At 42.1% G+C, this 23,547-nt stretch overlaps 1 protein-coding gene across 2 annotated transcripts in view; it reads left to right on the top strand.

Annotated features, from left to right (window-relative positions):
• LOC140204986 (casein kinase I) overlaps positions 1 to 21,138 on the top strand; it is a 65,662-nt gene extending 44,524 nt beyond the window's left edge. Inside the window, exons 7-11 of one of the 2 annotated variants that reach the window (XM_072272031.1) lie at positions 1,243 to 1,391; positions 4,422 to 4,614; positions 9,743 to 9,882; positions 14,464 to 14,512; positions 16,968 to 21,138. In XM_072272031.1, the coding sequence (XP_072128132.1) occupies positions 1,243 to 1,391; positions 4,422 to 4,614; positions 9,743 to 9,882; positions 14,464 to 14,475 (494 nt within the window). In that variant the 3' untranslated portion in view covers positions 14,476 to 14,512; positions 16,968 to 21,138. Of the gene's footprint in view, positions 1 to 1,242; positions 1,392 to 4,421; positions 4,615 to 9,742; positions 9,883 to 14,458; positions 14,513 to 16,967 lie in introns of both variants that reach the window. The other variant, XM_072272030.1, reaches the window with a different exon arrangement.
• Positions 21,139 to 23,547: the final 2,409 nt, after the last annotated feature.

Below are 23,547 nucleotides of genomic sequence, written 5' to 3'. Positions count from 1 at the left end.
CGGTGAATTCAGGTGTCTTGAATCAGTACTCTGTCCTGTACTCCCAAGACAGTGGCTTGTGTCACAGTTCAAGTGACCTGTCATATTATTGGCTTGCTATTACCCCAGTTCAAGTTTTCATATGTTCTGCTGCGCTCCTTAACACTCTATAAATATTAGCAGATCTTGCCAGGCTGGCAGCTTGCTCAACTAAGCATTTTGTGACACATTTAACCTAGCATCAGTGAACACAAAGGTGGCCAGGTATTCTGATACGGCAGACAAAAACTTGTTTTCTATTACAAATTTCTTAAGATCATTAATAGGTAGAGCTGAGCTGTGGCTTGGTGAAATAAAGCCTCTTGTATATGTACCATATTTTATACAGATGATTCCTTTTTTTTGTATGTCTGCCTTAGGAATCCCATTACTTTGAAAGCTCTGGTAAAATCTGCACTAGTCTTGCCCGTCCTGATGCATTGGCCTGCTTTCGGTATAACACAAATGTCCTTTGGATCACAGATGTTTAGTCCTGTTTTAATTTTTCCATCAGTGTTTTCTCTATCAGCTACCACTGAGTTGGTGCACACTGCATCTGAAGAAGATTGGGTTCCTTCCTTGCTGTGTTTAAACATGCCTTAGTTTCCCTTGGTGATGACAGGCCTCAATTCCCAGTAAATTGTGTCCCTAGTGCCTGCAGATGAACTTGCTTCATGCATGTTGACCTGTGGATCTGCATCTGGTGAAATACTTTGGGTAACATTTTCATCAACTTCTCCTTTTCTCCTGTGATTAGAATATGGTGATGAAAATCAGCAGGATTATGAGATCTGTTACAGATTTTATAAAGGCTCTCCTTTTGTTTTTCTTTTTGCATTCTTGCATTTTATTTCCTCTTTAAACCCACTTCCTTTTGCTTCCAGCTCAACTAACCCAAATTCTGCGTAATCCAACCACGTCCTGCTGCTCAGTTTCCCTGGATCTCAACCGGAGGAATTTAGTTTTCACTCCTGTAAAGCAACTTGCCTTTTTTACAGTTGAAATAAATGATTGTATGTCAGTGAGTGAGGTAGCGAAGAACCTCAAAGCTCTGAATCAAGTCTGCAGACATCACTTTTTCTCCAGACATAAGTAATGCTGCTTGTGACTTAACAACTCTTGTGACATCTGCCACTGACCATTGGTCAACCCAGTGTTTCTTGGCTAATCAGTCGTCTTTCGTTATTTCTATGATCCTAATTTTTTTTTCCCTCTTCCTCTTAGCTGAGTTTTCTACCTACCTGAACTTCTGTCGCTCCTTGCGTTTTGACGACAAGCCTGATTATTCGTACCTGCGCCAGCTTTTCAGGAACCTTTTCCACCGACAGGGCTTCTCATACGACTACGTCTTTGATTGGAACATGCTGAAGTTTGTAAGTGCACGTAAACTTGGGTGCTGGGAATGTTATCTGAATGGTAGATGTAAAAGAGCAATTTAATACATTTTTAAGAGTTGTATGATATTGCAGCTTTTTTTTCCCCCAAATATTTTACATGCACATGGATTTTCCAGAGCTATAGGAGGAGGTAGGTCACAGTGGATTGTTACTCCCTGGAGCACAGGAGAATGAGGGTGTGACCTCATAGAAGTTTATAAAATCATGAGGACCATGAATAAGGTGGACAGTCTCTTTGCCCAGGCTTGGGGAGTCCGGAGCTGGAGTGCACAGGTACAAGAAAAGAGGGGAGAGATTTAAGAGACCTGAGGGGTAACCCTGACACAGAGGGTAGTGAGTACCTAGAACAAGCTGCCACAGGAAGTGGGTGAGGTGGGCATAATTGCGACATTTAAGAGGCATTTGGCTAGGTACGTGGAGGGGAGGGGCTTGGAGGGTTATGGGACGAATATGGGCAACCGGGACTAGCAGGGAGGATGCTGTGGTCAGCATGTTCCAGTTGGGCCAAAAAGCTTTTCTCTGTGCTGTATTAGGAAAGGCTTGCTTATGATTGACCAATGTTCTGTGGAGCAGAGGAACGTGAAAGGGTAATTTCATTGAGCCACCCAAGGCACTGAGAGGGATTGATCAGGAAATCCTTAACAAGAGTGCATGGCCTTCAGAATAAGGAGATATGAGATATCTTGTTCCTTACAGGCATTGCAGACCTGTAATGCTCAGCTGCCAAGTATATTGAAGGCAAAGATGGATAGATTTTTGGATGCTGTACTAAAATCAAGTGGTGGTGTCTGGTTTGAGTTTAATGATTGCAGATTTAAAGGATCTAGTTGTCTTTAGCGATTTGGTGCTTGCCACAATAATGATGAAGTTGCCTCAGTATACTTGCAACCTCAAGTTGTGAAGCACAGGACTCATCCTGGTGGTCTACACAGGTGTTCTGTCTGTATCACCATTTTTCCAAGGGGAAAGAAACATTAAACAGAAGTCAAGGCTAGTTCCCTCGGTGACTTGAGCAATATTTATCCATTAACCAATGTTCGGGTTATTTTTATTTGTTTATAGAGAATGGTCACACAATAATACTGATCTGTGTCGGTTAGTGGTGAGGCAGAGTGCTTCACATTCTGAGCTCATGAAAAAGCACCATATCAATAAACTGAAGGTTTTACTATTTTTTTTATATACTATAATGAAAGTTCACTTAAGTGTATATACGTTTATTGTGCTTGGGACTGATTTGATAATTAAATATTTTGAGGCCGTCTGCTGAGATCCAAAAAGAGCTGAGTCTGAAGAGTGAAATTGGATTTCCTCGGTCACATTTGTTTAAGATCAGTTGCAAGAGCTAAAGGAGTGAACATCTAAAGTGGTTTCTTCTTCTTAAGCAGAGGCTGCCGACAGAAACTCATCAGAATCCTCTGTCCTACGCCATTCTTCAAGTTGCCCCCAGGCGTAACCCATCTTCGAAGATCCTTGATCTTCTGTTGACGTTTCTGTAGCTCTGGGTTTTTACGTGATGGGGTTGCTTGCCCCACGCTCAGTGCTCCTCCTTTCACAGCTGGGCTTGGGACTGTCCATGGCAGAGTTGAAGTGGTATCTAGAAGAAGATTATTTGTTTTGAATGCAACCTTCCTAATCATTTTAACTTGCTGTTTGATTTAGGTAAAAATTAATTGTTGGAAACTTGAGCAACAACAGTCTGTTGGAAGGACTGAGCAGAGGGGAGAGAAATTGTAGAGATTTCACCCCGTAATGCTAGTTAGTTTCCCCTCCCATAGATGAGTACCTTCAGCAGATTGTTTGTTGCTCCAGATTCCATATCCTTGAGTCTCCACTTTTGGAATTTTGCTGATCAGTCAGTGTCATGGAATCTTTGTCCTTATTCTAATTTTATTCTTGTTGCAAAGTCCACCTCCCACTATGATAGTGAAGCCGGGATTGCCAAATCCACTAGTGTTATGAAGGTATAACAAATAATAAGGGAGAATAGCAAGCCCTTCCTTTCCCCTCCTTTCTTTCAGTTTAGATAAAGGGTCTGAGCACAGCTTGCTGACTCTCCATTTCCCTCCATCTCCACGGCACATGGGAATAGGTGTAATATACATAGAGATTTGAGAATCATTTGAAGATGGGATAAGGGAAGCAGGAATAAGTGGCTATTTTCCACATAGATCACATGGGGATCAGAGCTTGGTCTGCAGCTAATCAATGTAGTATCTCTAAATTCTGGGGAATGAGAGCCATGAGTGCTGGGAAAGTGGCTTCAATGGGACAGCTTAACATGGATAAATGAGTGATTGTCCTTTTTTAGTTCTGAAAGTAAAGGAATATCTTAAACAGACTGAGGAAATGAAGTGTCCCCATCACCTAAACCAACTGTTCAGATGCAGCACACATTTAGGGGAAAGGTGTTTCATTCAAGAAGCTGTTTGGGGGTAAAGATATCTCACTGCCAGAGTCCAGAGCCTTGCTGAGTCCCCACCTGGAGTTCTGTCTGCAATTTAGAATTCCTTTTATCTGGAGGGGAAAAAAGTGCTTGTGTGGAAAGAGTGGAAGAATTGATGGATGCGGAGAGATTAGGCTCATTGTCACTGAAATTTTGAAGAATAATCGGAGTTGTCATCAAAGCTGATGCAGTTCTCCCAGCAATATTATGTGTGGAGGATATTGCAAATGGCTGGAGAGTCCAGAGCCAGAGGTCATAACAATGAATATGGGAAATGATACTGAGAACTAAAACAAGGAGAAATCTCTTCACCCAGAGAGCGGTGAAGCTGTGGGTATCTCTACCACAAACAGGGAGAAGCCAAATCATTTCAAGGAGGAAGTGGATGTGTATTAATGTTAACTGATGACGGGATATGACGAGGTGGGAACAGAATGGAGATTGGTGGTCGGCCATGATCAAGGTTAAGAGCTGACTGTCCTGCTGCCATTTTCTCTTTCACCTACTCAGTAAATGGTATTTTCATGCAAGAAATACCAACAGCCTTTTCCTTTTCCCAGGGCGCAGGTCGTACCCCGGAGGAAAGTGAGCGTGAACGCAGAGAGCACGAGCGGGAAGAACGTGTGGTGCAGACACGCAGCTCGGCAACACGAGCTCTCCCACCCGGAACAGGAGCCGGTGCAGTTGGCAACCGGTTACGGAATGGACAAGACACAGTCCTCCCTACGCAGGCCACTCGTGCCCAGCAGTCTGGTAGGTATCTTGCCCCACTTGGTAGAGTAAAGTTGCAGCTCTTTATTCCCAGGTTTGGCTATTCCTTCATTTGTCTCTGAGCACGCTCAAGCTCCATATCTAGTCATCGGTGCAAGGTCAAGTCTTAGCCCTTCAACCCAGTTCTGCCATTTGTATGGTCCTTGATCTGATTCTCTGCACATTCCTTCTTTCATATATCCCTTTAATGTTCTTATTCATTGATAAAGACATTAACCATTGGTCCAGTATCAATAGCTGTTTCTGGAAAAGCTCCAAACTTCTCCCAGCAGGTGGGGATGTTTCCTAACCTTGCTGGTTCAAGTCTTGGCTCTAATTCTTGGTTTTATGAAATGTCTTACTGTGGTCAGCGTTTGAGCAGATTGCTTGTAGAGATCAAAAGGGAGCTAGCTGCAATGTGAAAGGTAAGAGCTTTGTGGGGCTGGCTAGAGAGTGCAAGAAGGAGCTAGCTGGATTTTGCTTGCCTGGACTCAATACCAATTTGGTGAAATGATAGCTTCCTATTCTATAACATCTCTAATTCAGTGCCTCCCATCTCCATCTCCATCTGCCCAGTCCACCTCCCTTATTTAGTTCCATGCTCCACCTTCCTCCCCCATCATCTGAAGCCCTTTGCCTCCCAGCTTCTGTTGCTGTTTTTCTCCTCCCTCCACCATCTGTTTGTCACCACTCCTCACCTGGACAGCTTACCAGCTCTTATTGCCCTTCCGCCCCCTTCGCTTATACTGGATATTTCCCCTCCTTTCAGTATAGGTAAAGGTTGCAGACTGTCCCTTTCCCTCCACAGGTTTTGTCTAAACTTCTGAGTTCCTGCAACGTGTTTATTCCTTCCTAGTTGTTTTCCAGCCATTGGAAATAGCATGGAATTGGCGGGGCCATCTGGTCAGACCCTTGGTGAAGTTCACGTAGTTGAACAATTTCTTGTCCACTACTTGAACTGCCTGTTCAAAATTTATTCTGTCCATGTGAGGTCTGCCCATTTATATATGAGTAGTTCTGCTTGAATTTAAACATGATGTTCTGCAGGTGCTAGAAATTCAGTCACTTGCACACAAAATTCAGAGTCAATCCAGAGTTTGTATGTGGCACTCTGCTTTAACTTGATAGCTACATTCCTAAGAAACTTCAAGTTATATAAAGGTGTGTTAAAGCAGAGCAGGCTGCCTTTGAGGTGAAATTCCTAATCACAGTTATTACAAACATGACCTACATTATGCAGGTGTGCTGTGTAATCCATCCATGGCATTGTAGCCAAAGTGTGCAGTACTATCTGTTGTAGTGCAGGTGGACTCTTTGGTGCAGTATCGAATGGTCCTCCTGATCCACCAGGAGGAAGCAGGCTCTTTATCCAGTTCAAAAACCAGGGCCACTCTTTCCATATCAAAACCAATCCTTATTACCAAAGGTGAATCGCAAAAAAAAACACTTTTATTTTCTTTTGCTATTTAAATCCTAGCTTCATCAGCAGATGATAATAGCATCACTGGAGTTGAGTGTGATGTTCTCCAAGGGGTTAATCTCTTAATGGAGAACGGCTGTGTGTGACCTTGTTTAACAAGGGGAGGCTGATGCACAGGCAGCCACCACATGATCCTTGACGGGTCAGGGTCAGGGTCCTGTGGCATGGAAAGTGAGGGGACGGTGCTGTAGCCTTCCTCTGCTTTCACTGCCGTTGTGGTGTGTCGTCACCTTTCGCCAGCTGCACGGTTCTGGTCATGGTTGGATCGCTCTTTGTCTGGAACCTCACTGCCAGGGTGACCCTTACAGGGGCTCCAGGCGGCTTTGGTCTCAGGACCTCAGGAACTCACAGGCCTCTGCACCACGACAAGGTGATGATCCTCAGAGAAGGCTGCCTGTACTCCACTAGCGACAACACTGCATCCACATTCTGCGGCTGCTCTGAGAATCTTAAACATAACTTCTAGCTGACAAATCTGACCAAAAATATCGTGTCCTCATTCTGCAGTGTATATGAAATACTTGTGCGCTTCGGGCATCCGCCATCGCTGGAAACTTGCCAAGAGTAAACACATACAAATTTTTACGATTTGTTCTGGAGTACATTTGGTTAATTTGATCTTTTTTTTTTCTCCTCAGTAGAAGCAGATGTAGCTTCTGACCACTGAAGGCTTGGCTTTGTGCAACCAATGATCTGGTTTTGGTTCTTTTCTTAGTCTCTGGTTCCTCCTTTTGTTCTGAGCTTGCATTAACGAATCTGATCAGCATTACAATGGTCTTTCCCCTTCTTTTCCAGTCCTGGTCAGGGGTCTTGACCTGAAATGTACACTGCTTATTCCCCTCCACAAATGCTGCTTGGCCTGCTGAGTTCCTTCAGCATTTTATGTGTGTTGTATGGCAGTACTCTTCAAAGTTCAAAGTAAATTAGTTATCAAAGTGTGTATATGTAACCAAATACTACCCTGAGATTCATTTTCTTGCAGGTATGCATGGTAGAACAAAGAAACACATAAAATCAACTACACAGAAACAAAAGACTGACAAGCAACCAATGTGCAAAAGAAGAGAAACTGTACAAATAGAAAAAAAGGTCTTGCTGTAGCTTCCATCCATTCTCTATCAGGTCACTTGGTGAAAGCTTTATCCTTCACTAATCCATTTGCCCTGTTTGTTTTCCCTTCTCTATAACCTAAATACCAGAAACTCTTTCTGTGTTCCAGCTTTCACCTATTGTTCTTTTTCTTGATGACATTTGTGTCCAACTTCAAGCACTGGGAGTGTTAGAAAATAGAACCAGGACAGTACAGGCCCTTCAGCCCATCCAGTCTGCCCCACCATTCAATTAAAGCAGATTTATTTTGCCTCTCAATCCAATTCTCCTGCTTTCTCCCTGTTTCTCTGGCTAAAGAAAGCCCTCCTCATCTCTGTTCTAAAGTGATGTCCCTCGTTTCTGAGGCTGTGTCCTTTGGTCCTAAATTCCCCCAGTATAGGAAACATCCTATTCACATCCACTTTATCTAGGCTTTTCAATATTCACTACATTTCAATGCGATTTCCCCCCCCACCCCCTCCATTCTTCTAAACTCCAGTGAGTGCAGGGCCAAAGTCATCAAACGCTTCTCATACATTAACCCTTTCATTCCTGGGATTATCCTTGTTAACCTCCCCTGGATCCTTTCCAATGCCAGCACATCCTTCCTTGGATACAGGGTCCAGAACCAAGGTGTCAGAGGATGTGATGCTGAGGATTTTTACCTGTGGTGGAAAGCTAAGTGGTGGCATTGTCACTCACAGTCAATAGAAGGTAGTTAGACTCTCCGTCTTGTCTCGCTTTTCCCCTGCTCCTCCTCGTATTAGCCATTTTCTCTCTATTCTCAGTCCTGATGCAGGGTCTAGACCCAAAACATCAGCCATTCCTTTCATCCCCCTGAGTACAGTACCTCAATTGTTTCTTGCTCCATGCCTGACTGTTACTGAGGTCTGGCTCCTTCGCTGATGCATCGCAGTCGTCAGCAAATATCCTTGTTCTGATCTGACCTGCTGATAGAAGCAAGGTGGTCACTGAAGTAGTTGGGCATTGGTCATTGACCTGAGGAGCTCCTGCAGTTATGTCATGGGGCTCTCAATCTTGCCTTTGTCAGTGTGAATCAGGGTTTGTTTTTCCTACTCGTATCATTGACCTCAGTTTTGGTGGGTGCCTTACTGCCACACTTGTGGAGCAATATAGCAAGGTAACAGGGCCTTTGAACTGAGAGACTGTCTCAGCTAGTCCCATTTGGCTGGTTTTGACCCCTCCCTCTAAACCTTTCCTATTCATCTCTCTGTCTAAATTTCTTTGAGTTGTTACTGTACCTGTCTCAACCATTTTCTCTAGCAGCTTGTTACACATGCAGCCTCCACAACTATTTTCACATTTTACTCTCATTTTCTAAATTTATAATGTTATTGAAGTAGGATTTTTGAGCTCATCTACAAAGCATAGTGTGTCATGTCAACTCAGAAGAAAAATTCTAAAACATGTCAACAGTATACTAAAAATTAAAAAAACAAATTGTGAAGCTGAAGAAGTATTCACCCTCTTTGTAATTACTACGCTAACTTTCCTCAGATGCAACACTGTACATTACCTCACCAACTCGCCCAAATTTATTGATGTAGAAAATTGGAGGATCACATTTTCAACAAATTCATAAGAATAAATTCTCTGTGTCTCTCTGTCTCTTGTCCAAAAGTATGGTTTTCAAAAAGATTTTCAACAAACTAGACTGAAATGAAGACAAAAGAGCATAGTCAGGGAAATGATAATAGAGAAACACAAATCTGGGGAAGGGTACAAGACCATCGTAAAGGCAGTGAACATACCTCAGAGCTCAGTGCAGTCCATCACACAGGATTGGGGTAAAACTGTAGAAAGTTGCAAACTCAGCCAGCTCCATCATGGGCACTAGCCTCCCCACCACCAAAGACACCTTCAAAACAACATGCCCTCTTCTCATCGCTACCGCCAAGGAGGCTGCAGACGCACACTCAACATTTCAGGAACTACTGCTTCACCGTCAGATTTCTGAATAGACAATGAATCCATGAACACTACCTCTGGTTTTTCTTTTGTTTTGGCTAGGTGTGTATGTATAATTGTAACTTATAGTTATTATTATATATTGCTGCTGCAAAAACAAATTTCACATCATATGCCAGTGATATTAAATCTGATTCTCACTGTCGGTAATGCCATTTAAAAGAACACGTGCTTTAGAGACGTTGTGTACATGTGATGTGGTAGCTCAGCAGAATGCATGCAGCTTCGAGGAGCTTAGGGCACATTAAATCTTTGTTAAATAGATCAGACTGTGCTTCTAGAGAGTCCACGCCTTTGGTATTTCTAAGATCTATAAGTCTTCCAAGGCATGTGTGATAATCGATAATCCCATTTTGATAATCACTTAATATTAAATCAGTCATACCTTAGGCATTTCTAAGGTTTGTAAGGTTTCCAAGGCATATACGCAATTCTGAAATGGTTTTATAGAGATTATAACTGGTGCCCAAGAACCAGCGATCGCAGCCAAGACCTCCACCCCCTATCTGCTTATTATCAGCGTAAAGGTATGTGGAGAATGCTTCTTAACAAAAAGCCCTCTTATTGTTGCAGCAAATACCTCACCAAGACCCATATCCCGAGCCGAACGAGAGCGCAAGGTTAGCATGAGGCTGCACAGAGGTGCTCCGGCCAACGTTTCATCCTCAGACCTTACAGCACGGCAAGATGTGTCACGCATTTCTGTATCACAGGTATGCACTTTGCTTCCCACCCGAGTTCACAGTTTACTGGTACTTCTGCATACCTCTGCTTTCACTGACTAGGTGCTGAAGCCAGGTGAGTGAGACTGGTTCCCTCTCTCATTCCCTGTGCTTTACCACCCACCTGATTCATTTTGAGGTTGAAGATTACGTGGGAGCTTGGCAACTTGACACTGCAGTAAAGTGGTTTTGATTTCGTGCATGAGGCTGGGTTACTAGTCAGAATACCACAGTGATATTCTGACTCTTTGATCAGTTTGTAAGTGAATTTATTCATCTGCTTTAATGACCATGAATGGTTGAGTGATCTAATGCCATAAGTGCTTCCCTTAATATCCCCTTCCTACGAGAAACTAGTTGGCATTCTGTCTGTCTCTGGGATTCATGCCAGTGTCCCTTTGAATTAGCTTCTCCCTTTAGCATTTGAACATAGAACATTACAGTCCTTAAGGCCACAACCTACCATTTAACCTACTGTAAAATTAATCTAACCCTTCCCTTCTATTTAACTCTCCACTTTTCTATCATTCAGGTGCCTATCAAAGAGCTTTTTAAATGCCCTAATGTATCTGCCTCCACCGCCTCAACAGAGTGATCCAGACACTCAAGATTCAAGATGGTTTACCAAAAAGAAGTTTGTGAGCCCTTTGCACTTACCTGGTTTTCTGCAATAATTACTCATAAAATGTGGTTTAATCTTTAAGTCATAATAATAGACAAGTACAATCTAAACTAACATACAAACAATTCTACTTCTTATTAATACCAAGTACACCATTTAAATAATCCTATTCTAGGTTCAATAAAGCATGTGAACCTTCTGGGGTAATGTGTTCTGTAAAAGCTATTTTGAGTCAGGTGTTCCAATCAATGAGATGAGATTGGAGGTGTGGGTTTTTGAAGTGCCCATCCCTATTTTTTTAAAAAAAAGACACACAAAGTCAGTTACTGACAGAGCCTGCTCTTCTCAAGAAAGATCTGCTTACATGAACCATGCCTCGATCAAAACAACTTTCAGAGAACATTAGAAGAAGAATTGTAGAGATGCATGAAGCTGGAAAAGGCTACAAAACATTTCTAAAGACCTGAGTGTCCATCAATCCACAGTAGGATAAATTGTCTACAAATGGAGGAAATTCAGTACTGTTGCTACTCTCCCAAGGAGTGGACGTCCTGAAAAGATCACACCAAGAGCACAATGTGCAATGCTGAAGGAAGTGAAAAAGAACCCAAGGGTAACAGCAAAAGACCCGCACAAATCTCTAGAGTTGCTGAAGTCTTTGTTTATGTGTCTGCTATATATAAAAAAAAATTGAACAAGAATGGTGTTCATGGAAGGACACCATGGAGGAAACCACCACTCTCCAAAAAAAACATTGCTGCATGTCTTAAGTTTGCAAAAGACCATCTGGATATTCCACAACACTTCTGGGACAGTGTTCTGTGGACAGATGAGACAAAAGTTGAACTTTTTGGCAGAAATGCACACTGTTATGTTTGGTGGGGGCAGAGCACTGCACAGCAACACCAAAACCTCATCCCAACTGTGAAGTATGGTAGAAGGAGCATCACGGTTTGGGGCTGCTTTGCTGCCTCAGGGCCTGGACAGTTTGCAAGAGTTGAGGGAACAATGAATTCAAATTTGTATCAAGACATTTTACAGGAGAATGTTAGAGTAGTGGTCTGTCACCTGAAACTTTAAGAGAAGCTTGGTGATGCAACAAGATCTGAAACATGAGGAAATCAACAACAGAATTATTTAAAAAGAAGAAAATTCATGTTTTGGAATGGCCAAGGCAGAATCTAGACCTTAATGCAATTGAGATGCTGTGGCATAACCTGAGCAGAGCTGTCCATGCATAGTATCCCAGAAATATTGACGAACTAAAAGTTTTGTTTGGAGGAATAGTCTAAAACAGGGGTCCCCAACCCTTTTTGCACCACGGACCGGTTTAATATTGACAATATTCTTGCGGACCGGTTGGGGGGGGGGGTGTTCAAGTAGGGTTAAATTCACCTCAACATGTCTTTTACAGTTAGGGTTGCCAACTTTCTCACTCCCAAATAAGGGACAAAAGTAGCAGTCAAATCCCAGGACACTTTACCCCAGCGAAGACTACCATGACCATGAAGCCTTGCGCGGGCACCTGTGTGTGCATGCGTGACATGCGCATGTGCGTACGTGCCGATTTTTTTTTTTCCCCCCACAAATCAGTTTTGCCTTCATCTTCCCGACTACACTGTATATACATTATTTCTACTTTATATAGGCTGTGTATTTATCATATCATTCCTGCTTTTACTATATGTTAGTGTTTTAGGTTTTATGTGTTATTTGGTATGACTTGGTAGGTTATTTTTTTGGGTCTGGGAACACTCAAAAATTTTTTCCATATAAATTGTAATTGCTTCTTCGCTTTACGCCATTTCGGCACGAAAGGTTTCATAGGAGCACTCTACCTTAGCGGGGCAAATACGGGACAAGGGCAGTCCCGTTATGGGACAAACCAATTTAGCCCAATATATGGGATGTGCCGGCAAATACAGGACAGTTGGTAACCCTATGTTCAAGTTCAACAGTGCGTGACAGGGAATGAGGAAAGGTGCAGCTGACTCGTATCGTTTCCGGTAGTTTGCGGCCTGGTGGTTGGGGACCACTGGTCTAAAATTCCTCCTCACCATTGTGCAAGTCTCATTAGTAGCTACAGGAAATGTTTGGTGGAGGTGGTTCTACCAGTTATTAAATGCAAGGGTTCACATACCTTTTCCAACCTGGACTGTGAATGATTAAACAATGTGTTCAATAAAGACTTGAAAAGTACAATTGTTTGTGTGTTATTAGTTTAGGCAGATTGTTAGTATATTATGACCTTGATGAAGATCAGACCACATTTTATGAGTAATTAATACAGAAAATCGGGTAATTGCAAAGAGTTCACTATTTTTTTTTACAGGGGTCTGTGTGTGTTAGTGCTAGTGTTAGACCATGTGAGGGCACATCTTCAGAGTGTTTGAACTATTCCACTATCCTCTGTAGAGCCAATAATATAACTACTGAGCTTTTGGCCATCTGAGTCACCAGTAGAAAGCTAAACACAAGAGATTCTGTAGATGTTAGAAATCCACAGTAACACACACAAGTTGTTAGAGGAACTCAGTAGGTCTGGCAAAGGAATAAAGAGTTCTCCCCATAGATGCTGCCTGATCTACTGAGTTTCCTCCATCATTTTGTGTGTTACTCAATACAAAGCTAAAACTTGCTCATGAACAGGGTATACTGTTTTCTCTTTAATCCTCTGATTTTTGTTAAGGCAGTATTCCCCCTGTCAGGGAGAGCAGAGTGAAGGTAAACATTTGATTGAGTAGATAACATGTCAGGCGTGAATTCCTCAAAACTAATAATTAAACACCCGGCCTGCCAGTCTCACAGCTCTCTGAGAGCCTCTGGTGGTGATGGGTAATATTGCAACAAAGGAGGGAACAGGCTTCATAATACAAAGATCGTTGTTCATGCAGGAAAGGCCTTTGGTTCCTCTTTACTGTTTCCTCCTCAACCAAAAATGCATTATTTCTTTGGCACCAACCCTTCAGTCATCACCCAGACTCTGTCTAGTACTTCTATCCTGACAGGAGTGTTCAGCTACTGCTTGTCCATTGTCAAGAGCAGGTCCTTCACAGCATAGTTCATTAGGCAGTAGTTAGGGGCATTTGCCCAGCTTTTGTTCTCTCTGTTCCTCTGCTTATTGATCACTATATCATCTTTTAGCGTTTGACTTCTAGCAGAGCTCAGTCTTGAGCTGTCTGGAGGCTGAGTAACACAAGCTTTAGGGTGGAGAACAGAATTCTTTGGATGTTGGCAAAGTTTCATATAGATTGGTGAAAGCTGCAATAATTTGGCAAACTAGAACCCAGACTAGTTCTAATACAAGCCCACAAGAGAGTGCCCTTGTATGTACACTAGCCTGTTCATGAAGTCTAGTAGACTTGTATGTGTCCAGGACAAAGAAGAGGGCAGAAATAATCATTGTGGACATTACCCAAACTGCAAAGCTACCTTTTCCTAAAGCTCCCTGCTGGAAGTGCTGCAGGACTATTAAAACAAAGCCTGGTCAGTCATTCTAGTTACCACATACGCCCCTCTCTATTACCCCAGTCACTGCAATGCACTGTAGAGACTTTTTATAATGCTGCTTACATTGTAAGTACATGCTGGTGTTTATGTATTTATGCAAATTTTATTTCATACCCATACCTAAATTACTAATTTTATTTTTTATATTATTCTTTATCATTATTGAATGATGTTTTTCATTGTGTATCACACCAGCACACTACAGCAAATTCTGAATACATGTATATGGTGAATGAAATTGATCATTGTGTTGTCAAGTGTGTGTTGTTTTGCCTTGTGGGGGCTGGTTGTGTTAAGAACAAAAGGAAGGGTTGGGCTCCCTGGTCTAGTATGATAATGTTAGCGGAATTAATATCACTTGTTTTGAATTAAATGGATGAGCTCTCTTGGTTTGTGATGGAACGATAGTGATGCTGACCATTATCTTTTTGGTAGACCAGCATGCCCTTTGAACATCTGGCAAAGTGACTAATATCCTTAGAGGAGCAGGTAAGTGGCTGTCGGAATGCATTCACCATTCCAACTTAACCCCCTCCAAACTTTGTAGTGCTTGTTTTAGCATTCCAGTGAATTTCTAAGCAAGTGCCTTTTCAATATAAACTAAACACTAGTGATATGTTCACAGCTCAATGAATTGGGGTGGAAGAGGCTTCCATTTGGCATAAGCGCAGGTTAGTAGGTTTGTGGAGCTGTAGGTAGTAGATACACAGTACATTACTAATTAAGACATAATGGGATATTTATGTGCTGTACACTTCAGGATTTTGCAGTGTTTTTGTGCGAATGTCTCTCCTTTGGCACGTAACCATGTTCTGTACCTCTTCATTGCCCTACATACTCTAACAGATCCTTCTCATTCTGTGGGGAGGAGTGCACTGACAAATTTCTTTGAATGTGGAGTAAACGATTTGTCAAACAGTAAACTATTAGCTTGATGTACCCCTGGCTTCAGGTACAAGCTCTCCACTTGATGAGGTGACCTTAAGATTCACACATAAAAATTGCTGATGAAAGCAGCAGGCCAGGCAGCATCTATAGGAAGAGGTACAGTCGACATTTTGGGCCGGGACCCTTCATCAGGACGAAGGGTCTTGGCCCGAAATGTCGACTGTACTCAGGATGAAGGGTCTCGGCCTGTAACGTCGACTGTACCTCTTCCTATAGATGCTACCTGGCCTGCTGCGTTCACCAGCAATTTTTATCTGTGTTGCTTGAAATTCCAGCATCTGCAGATTTCCTCGTGTTTGACCTTAAGATTATTGGCTTTCGCCTCTGTTTACTGTATATTCCTCACGGCCATTGAACAGAATTAGTGACTGTTACTTGTATTTGTACATTCTCTCTTTGGCTCAGCAGATGCTGGTTGGTTAGCACTGGGAGGAGCTGAGTATGCTTTTTAAATTCTCGATCTCTAATCACTCCAAAGGATGTGTTGAACCTCTGACCTTTTATCCAAGCACCTCGAAGAAAGAACAAAGTTTGAAAATTTGCTAAAGGAATAATTTAATCCATCAATGATAACAGAAGGTCCGACACCCAGAGAGAAATGCATGTTGCACACTGGAGAGACTGTGTCAGGGAGCAAATGCTCCCAAACCTTGCAATCTAGGGCTTCTAATAGCAGAGCAGCAATGACTCCACTTTGCAAATTATTCATTGCAATGCTACCCACGCTGTCAAGTGTTTAACTTGATCCTTCCTGCTGCAGCATGCAACTTGCAATTTAGGACGGAAACTGGCTATGAATCACAGCTGCTCAGATCTACACAGTGAACTTAAGTGCAACATGCTGAGCTTGGTTCCATAATTTTTCCCACAAGTTTTTGTGGGATTTTCCCTCCGTTTAATGTAGATGGAAATTATTGTGGTTAGTGGAACAGCAGAGACCAAAACGGGCAGATCTACACTTGGTGGCCACTTTTATTAGGTACACGTGTAAACCTTAATGCAAGTATTTAATCAGCCAATCGTGTGGCAGCAACTCAACACATAAAAACATGGTAAAGAGCTTCACTTGTTGTTCAGACCAAATATCTCAGTAGGGGTGGGGCGGGGGGGAGAGTGATCTAACTGACTTTGACCATGGAATGATTGTTGGTGTCAGACAGGGTGGTTTGAGTATCTCAAACTGGGATTTTCATGCACAATAGTCTCTAGAGTTTGGTGAGAGAAACAAAAAAAAGTATATCTGGTGAACGACAGTTCTGTGGGCAAAATTGCCTTGTTAATGAGAGAGGTCAGAGGAAAATGGCCAGACTGATTCAAGCTGACAGGAAGGTGACTGTAACTCAAAATAACCACGTTGCATCAGTGGTGTGCAGAAGAGCATCTCAGAACGTAACACGTTGAACCTCAAAGTGGATGGGCTACAGCAACAGAAGACCACGAAGATGTACACTCAATGGCCAGATTATTAGGTACAGAAGTTGCCTGTAAAGTGGCCACTGAGTGTGTGTCGGTGTTGTACATTCACTGTATGCAGTTGCCATTTCTAGACTAATACTTGGCCAGCAGGTGCAGTTCAAGGGTTCTCAGTTTGTGAACTCAAATGTGACTTCCAAATGATTGTTGTGTTGCACCTCTGGGATTTTTTACCCCTCTAGAGTGCAAGAGGCTGAGGATGACCTTGCAGAGCCTAAACTCACAGGGGACATAGATAATATCCTTTCTCCCCAGAAAGAGGAAGTTTAAAACTAGAGAACACGAGAGGGGAGCAAGTTAAAAGGGAGCTGAGGGGCAGCTTTTTCACGCATGTTGCCAGAGAAAGTGGTAGAGGCAGATGCAATTGCAGCTTTAAACAGGTACGTGGACAGGGAAGGTGCAGAGGGATATGTACCAAATGTAGACAAATGGCAGTGGCTCAATGGACCCAATTTGGGCCAAAGAGCCCTTTTTCTGTGTAGTGTTACTCTGCCTCTAATGGTGATCTGTTTTTCCCTCCCAGGTTCCTTCGCTGACTTTTGCCAATGATAGGACAACATTTCCAACACTGACCACTGCAAACAGATTTTCAGGGAGGATATTGGAACAAGGCTCTTGACCCAGTATTTTACTTGTGTGAGAATTGGGAAAGCAGGACTTCAATTTCAGTTTGAACATACTTGCAATTATCTTGTCAATCACCTCAGATTTATTATATACAGTTTTTTTTTCTCACCCCTGTTTGGGGTTTTCTTTATCCAGAAGAAAACCCCGGATTTCACCTTGACTGCCCCTTCCACCCCTGCAAAAGGAAGCTTGGCCTCCAGTCTACAAGTAGTCAAGGGCTTCGTGCTTGCCCCTCTATAATGGTGGCCAGTTACCATTGTCTTGCCTTCTCCATCTTTCTGCTGACGGTGTGATGGCTTCCCAAGACTTTATTAAAGATGAGAGGTGAGAGGAAGAGGAAAACACAGATTTGGAAAAAAAAATTCTTTTGTAACCTACAGCAGTCCTGATTTCTGAAATGTCAAGTATGCTCATATTAGTTCTTAAAAGGAAAATGGGCAGCTGAATTTAAATGGGTAAACCTAGCACCCAATGCAATTGTTGGCTGCAGTAGACTTCGTGTGGCATGATGTCAGTAGAATTTGGGTTTACCCCAACCCCCTTCATTTACAAGTCGCATTTGTAGGTTCCTGTAAATAATGCATTTCTTTTGGGACCTCCTTTCCAGAATGAACCTTCCCTCTGAATAATATTCACTCTGTCACTCCTTGTAAGTATTGAAACTTAGTTTTTTTTAAATCTGTATCCAGGGTGATGAAACTTAATATTTTTAAAAGTATATATAAAATCAGTTGTGATTTTTTTTAAAGCAGCACTTGGTGCACAAAAGGGGAAAGAAAAATCTCTTACTCATCAAACACTCATTAAAATGGGTTTGTTAAATCAGAGCTGCCTGTCCTTTTCATGTCAACTATATCTTGTATTTGTGTGTTGCCAAGATCAGTGACTTGGGACCGCATTGGGCTAATTTCTGAAAAGGGTATGGATTTATTTTTTCATTCATTTTTTAAAGTGTTCTGTTGTCTTTCCTTCCAGAAAGGATCAGAGGTGTGAGGGACATGACATTTCTAATCCAGTGTAAAGTGTCAGTGCCCTGTTCTTCCCCACACCCCCTTAAACCCCTTTTGAATTCCCCTCATTGATGATTTTAGGGGTTACAAAAGCTTTGTGTAGCAGTGTTTTAGAAAGAGGGCTAGCTGGGAGTTGAATTTTCTCTCTCTCTCTCTCTCTCTCTCTTCAAGTGTCTTTTTGACCCCACACATCATGTCTGCATTACTATTGGGTAAATCTAGGTTTAATGCAACTATGACAGATGATCTGAAATATATATTCAAAACAAACTGGCGAGCCTTTGTTCTTATCCTGCCAGTCCTCTGTAACTGTAGCTGGACACTCAACTGCCCAAGTGCATCGTGCCTACAAGGGCACCACTAAGCAAACAAAAACCTGCAAGGGAAAAGTTGCTTCACATTGCTAAAAGTCATTTGGGAATCTGTTGGTGGAGCTGTAAATGTAGCATTGACTGCTTAAATCTCATTTGCCACTCCCATGTTTGTTGCCAACCACATAAATGGCTCACTCTTGGAACTTGTGCCTTCCCCCCACCCCCCCCAAAAAAGATAGTTGATGAGTCCTCCCTTTTTAAAATGGCTTCTCAGCTTTGACAGCCATTTCCCACAGACACTAACCATTTGAAAATGTGGCTGACGATCTTTTTTAAACAGTTGCCTGCACGGTACTAATAAGTAAATATAAAGACCAGTTTCAGCAGAAGGTGGGAGTGCAGCGATGAGTGAGGAGAAGGAAACCTGCCAAAATTCACAAAAATAAGTTCTCTTTGATGCAGTTGAGGGTCTTTACCTTTTTTTTTACTTAGTTTTATTCAAAGGAATGCATCATGCTTCTGTTTGTCAGCTTTGGCACAGTGAAGTTTTGGAAAAAATGCAGTCATTTACTCCAATTTTCCAGTCCAGGTATAAGTGTGTCAATAACCACTGAGTGCGTGTTTTCTTAGTGTTCTGTGAAATCCTTGTGAGTTTGGCAGCCAGAAACCTAAAAGGCATTTTCTAATACTGTCTGATTCTGGCCACCAGCACCCCTCTGCCTGTAAAAATGGATTGCCACCATTTTCTTGTGGAAGCCTCTGGCTAGCCCATGTTCCCCTCCCTTAATAACATGTGTCAAAGCTCTGGATTCATCTGCAGGCAAGCAAAGTTGAATGTGGCAAACATTGTGTGCTAACTGAACATGCTTACTTGAAATCAAAAAGCATCTTTATTTGGGTTGGGCAGATAATGGGAAAAAGTGACCACTTTTTGACCTACTTTATCACAGTAAAGTCCATCAAAACTTAGCAGGGTCCTCTTTTATACCACAGCCACCTTTTAAAGCAATCTACACTAAGCAAAAACAAAAATCAATATGATTGCATCTTTGTTTACATGTTGGTGTGCTTTTTCATTTTTGTTTCTCCCATGTTCTACAACCTCACCCAAGTTGCCCAACACCAAAGTTATTTGGCTTTTGCCAACCCAGGGTCTGAGGTGTGAATTTGACTGGTGGGGTACATCCACAAAAGGTGCTCAGGGAAAAGAAAAGATTAGACAAGTTTAGTTCGGAGGGGGCAAGTCCGATGCGATGTAAAAGCAAAAAAATATAGATTAGTCTCAAAATTCTCACCTGCTATTCTTGCCCCTACTGTTTGGCAGCCCATTGCCTCCTCTTCTCAAATATATAATCAAAAGGCATTTTCTTCAGTCCTGTAAACTCTGTTAGGTTAACTCTTCACTGATGCTAACAGCCCCCTTGAATGACATGGTTTTGTATTTAATACACATTAAGTTATTTCCCTGTGTATTTTTTTTAACATTGGTATTTCATGAATAACTTTTTTGAGATTTTTTTTGTATTTGTGTAAATAGTAAATTTTTGATTGTAAAGTGAAAACTGTTGCTTCTTAGTACTGATGTTAAACAGTGTAACATAGTTTTAATTTGTGCACAGAGTGCGGGTGGTTGGCTAGGGATTATTCCTATATACGTTCACTTATTGGTGGACTATAACTAGATTCAGTCTCTAGTACATTCTGAATTTTGTCCCTTCGCTCTGAAGGAGCAGTGTTAAATCCGACCAGATTTCAGGGGATGTTCTCTCTGGTGGACTGGCTATTGAGTGTTGTTTTTTTTTGTTTAAAGCTTTCTTACTGAATCTTGTATCCAAATTCAGATCTGACAAAGATCAAACAACTCTGATCTGTCTTTGCCAAGTTCTGCTACCACTAGACATTAACTGCTTCCCTCAGAAAAGCAGTCCTGTGCTCTAGTATCTTGAAGATTAAAATGGCATTGAAACCTGGATCCAGTTTTTGCAAGGCAGCTTTCTTGCTGTTTGTGTTACTGATGATTAACACCAGGCATGGTGCCTGTATTGGTCCAAGTAAGAGGAGAGTAATGGCAAAACAAGCCCATGTTGTGTATGTATTTATTGCAAATTGCCTTCTGAATGTGTGTGTGTACGTGTCTGTACTTTGGCTATTGGCAAGACATTAAGAGAATTAATGAGAAGTGACTTCAAGACTTCTAGCTTGGTTCATTTACAATCACTCCCCAAACTTGAGCCCATTTGCAGCATGTAATTGTTCCTGCCTGATCTGACACAGCCCGACTAGTTAGGTGCCGAGCAAGACTAGAAATCCTGTTTGTAATTTGAAATGGAGCAATACACTTCATCGGTAATACAGAATGACTTAACTGTTTGAGGGGAGCATACCAGTTTTTAATCTCTGAGTATAATACAATATCTGCAATAAAGGAACTCTTGTAACGTTGTTAGTTTGACAATTTGTGTTACCGGCAGTAATTTTCTTGGCTTCCCCATGGGAGCTGATTCTACCCAGTCTCGGGGAAACATCAAAATGTGAACTTGGCTGAAATGTAGAATGGTTTGACATGCCCTCGCACCACCCGATGTTTTTTTTTTAAAGAAAAGTGCTCTCTGGCCTACTGTCTCGATGTCTAATGTACAGTTCTCTATTCCTGATTACTATTTAACATTATTTACAATGCAATTTAATATGGTTGTTATTTGTGTACATTTTAAACCTTATAAATAAAAGGGAGAGGAGTTAAGCTCTTGGTCTGTGTTTATTCTGTTTGAACAGAAAATCATTCAAATCCTCTACCACTGTGACTTTGTTTCTTTAATCACCATTAAGACATGGGAGTGCAATTAGGCCATTCAGCCCATCGACTGTGCTCCACCATTCCCTGATGGATTTGCTATCCCTCTTCCACATTCTCTTGTTTTAACCCCATAACCTTTGGCATTTTGACTAATCAAGAACTTATCAACCTCCGCTTTAAATATACCCAATGACTTGGCCTGCACAGCGGTCTGTGGCAATGAATTTCACAGATTCACCACCATCTGGCTAAAGAAATTCCTCCTCACCTCTGTTCTAAATGGATGCCCCTCTGTTCTGAAGCTGTGCCCTCTGGTACTAGACTCTCCCCACCCACTATATAAAAAAAACATTCTCTCCACGTCAACTGTATCTAGGCCTTTCAATATTCAATAGGTTTCAATGAGATCCACCACCACCACCATGACCCCATTCTTCTAAACTCCAGCCCCAGAAACATCAAATGCCCTCATACATTAACCCTTTCATTCCCTGGATAATTCTCATGAACATCATCTCCACTCCAATGCCTGCACATCCTTTCTTAGATATGGGGCCCAAGGCTGCTCGCAGTTTTCCAAATGTGGCCTGACAAGTTCTTTATAGATCCTCAGCATTACATCCTTGCTTTCATATTATGGTTCTTTTGAAATGAATGCTAACATTGCATTTGGCTTCCTCGCCAGCTACTCAACTTGCAAGCTAACTTATAGGGAATTCTGAACAAGGACTCCCAAGTCTCTTTGCACCTTGGATTTCTGAGTTTGCTTCCCATTTAGAAAATGGTCTATGCCTTTATTCCTTTTGCCAAAGTGAATGACTGTACACTTTGTGGGCGTTGTTGACAAGATTGACATTTATTAGTTTTGTTAATTTGGACATACAGAACAGTAACAAGCCCTTGTGGCCCAACAAGCCTGAGCTGGCCAATTACACCCAGTGACCAATTAACCTACTGCTCCATGTGGTTTTTTATTTGGGATGTGGAAGGAAACCATAGCATCTGGAGGAAACCCATGTCACAGGGAGAACATACAGACTTGCAGACAGCAGCGAGAATTGAACCTGGGATGCTGGCATCAAGATAGTGTTGCTGTACTGTGCCATCCCAACTCACTAACTGTAACCCATACAACTTCAGGATGTGGGAGGGAACACACACAGTCATGGGGAGTATGTAAGGAGTTTGTACATTGGGAATTGAACCCGGGTCACTGGTGCTGCAAAACATGCGCTAACCACTATACTATCACTTTCTCAAATGATCAAAGCACCCAGTTAGAGATTAACACTTGAGATGATAAGCTGAATCGATTTCCTTTTCCCTGTGTATCACAATGGGAGGTATCTGTGGATAAAGAAACACAACTATTCTTTTCGGTTGGAGACAGCCAATCTAGCAATGAAGGAGCTTCGATCTGAAATATGAATTGTTTGTGTATCTGCATAATGAGACCTAGGTTGAGATTTTAAAAATGCTTGTCTAATGTGCCTTACACAGTTACTCCTACTACATTCCTTTATAGAACTGATAAGTGAGTTGGAGGGTGCCTGGAATGCCCTGTCAGGCAGATATAATAGCACTGTTTAAGACATTTAAACTCCAACACAGGGAATAGATTGTGCAGGGCATACACTCAATGGCTACTTTATGAGGTACGCTTGTAAACCTGCCTGTTAATGCAAATATCTAATCACCAATCATGTGGAAGCAACTCAATGCCTAAAAGCATGCCAACATGGTCAGGAGGTTCAGTTCAGACTACACATCAGAATGGGGAAGAAATGTGATCTAAGTGACTTTGACTGTGGAATGTCTGTTGGAGCCAGACAGGGTGGGTTGAGTATCTCAGAAACTGGTGATCTCCTGGGATTTTCATGCACAAGTCTCCAGGGTTAACCAAGAATCGTGCGAAAAACAAAAAGCGTCCATTGAGCAGCCGTTTTGTTGGGTGAAAACACCTTTTTAATGAGTGGGGTGAGAGGAAAATGGTCAGACTGGTTCAAGCTGGCAGGAAGGTGACGGTAACTCAAATAGCCACATTTTACAACAGTGGTGTGCAGAAGAGCGTCTCTAAATGGACACTTCAAACCTTGAAGTGGACGGGCTACAGCAGCAGAGAACCATGACCATACGCTAAGTGGTTATTTTATTAGGTACAGGAGATAGCTAAATAAATGACCACTGAGTGTAGATGCCGAGGAGAGTTAATCGCGAACACTTTTTTTTCTGAGAGGGCCACATCCAATATGTGAAGGGTGTTTATTAGAGATAAATTGCATAGAGTACAAAAAAGATATGTTCTTGTTAGAAGGAAGGACAAGGATGAAAAAATAGGGGAACCTTGGATGTCCA

The sequence above is a fragment of the Mobula birostris genome, chromosome 11 (assembly GCF_030028105.1).
Source record: "Mobula birostris isolate sMobBir1 chromosome 11, sMobBir1.hap1, whole genome shotgun sequence".
Lineage (NCBI taxonomy): Eukaryota > Metazoa > Chordata > Chondrichthyes > Myliobatiformes > Myliobatidae > Mobula > Mobula birostris.
This window is presented reverse-complemented; position numbering and strand designations above follow the sequence as displayed.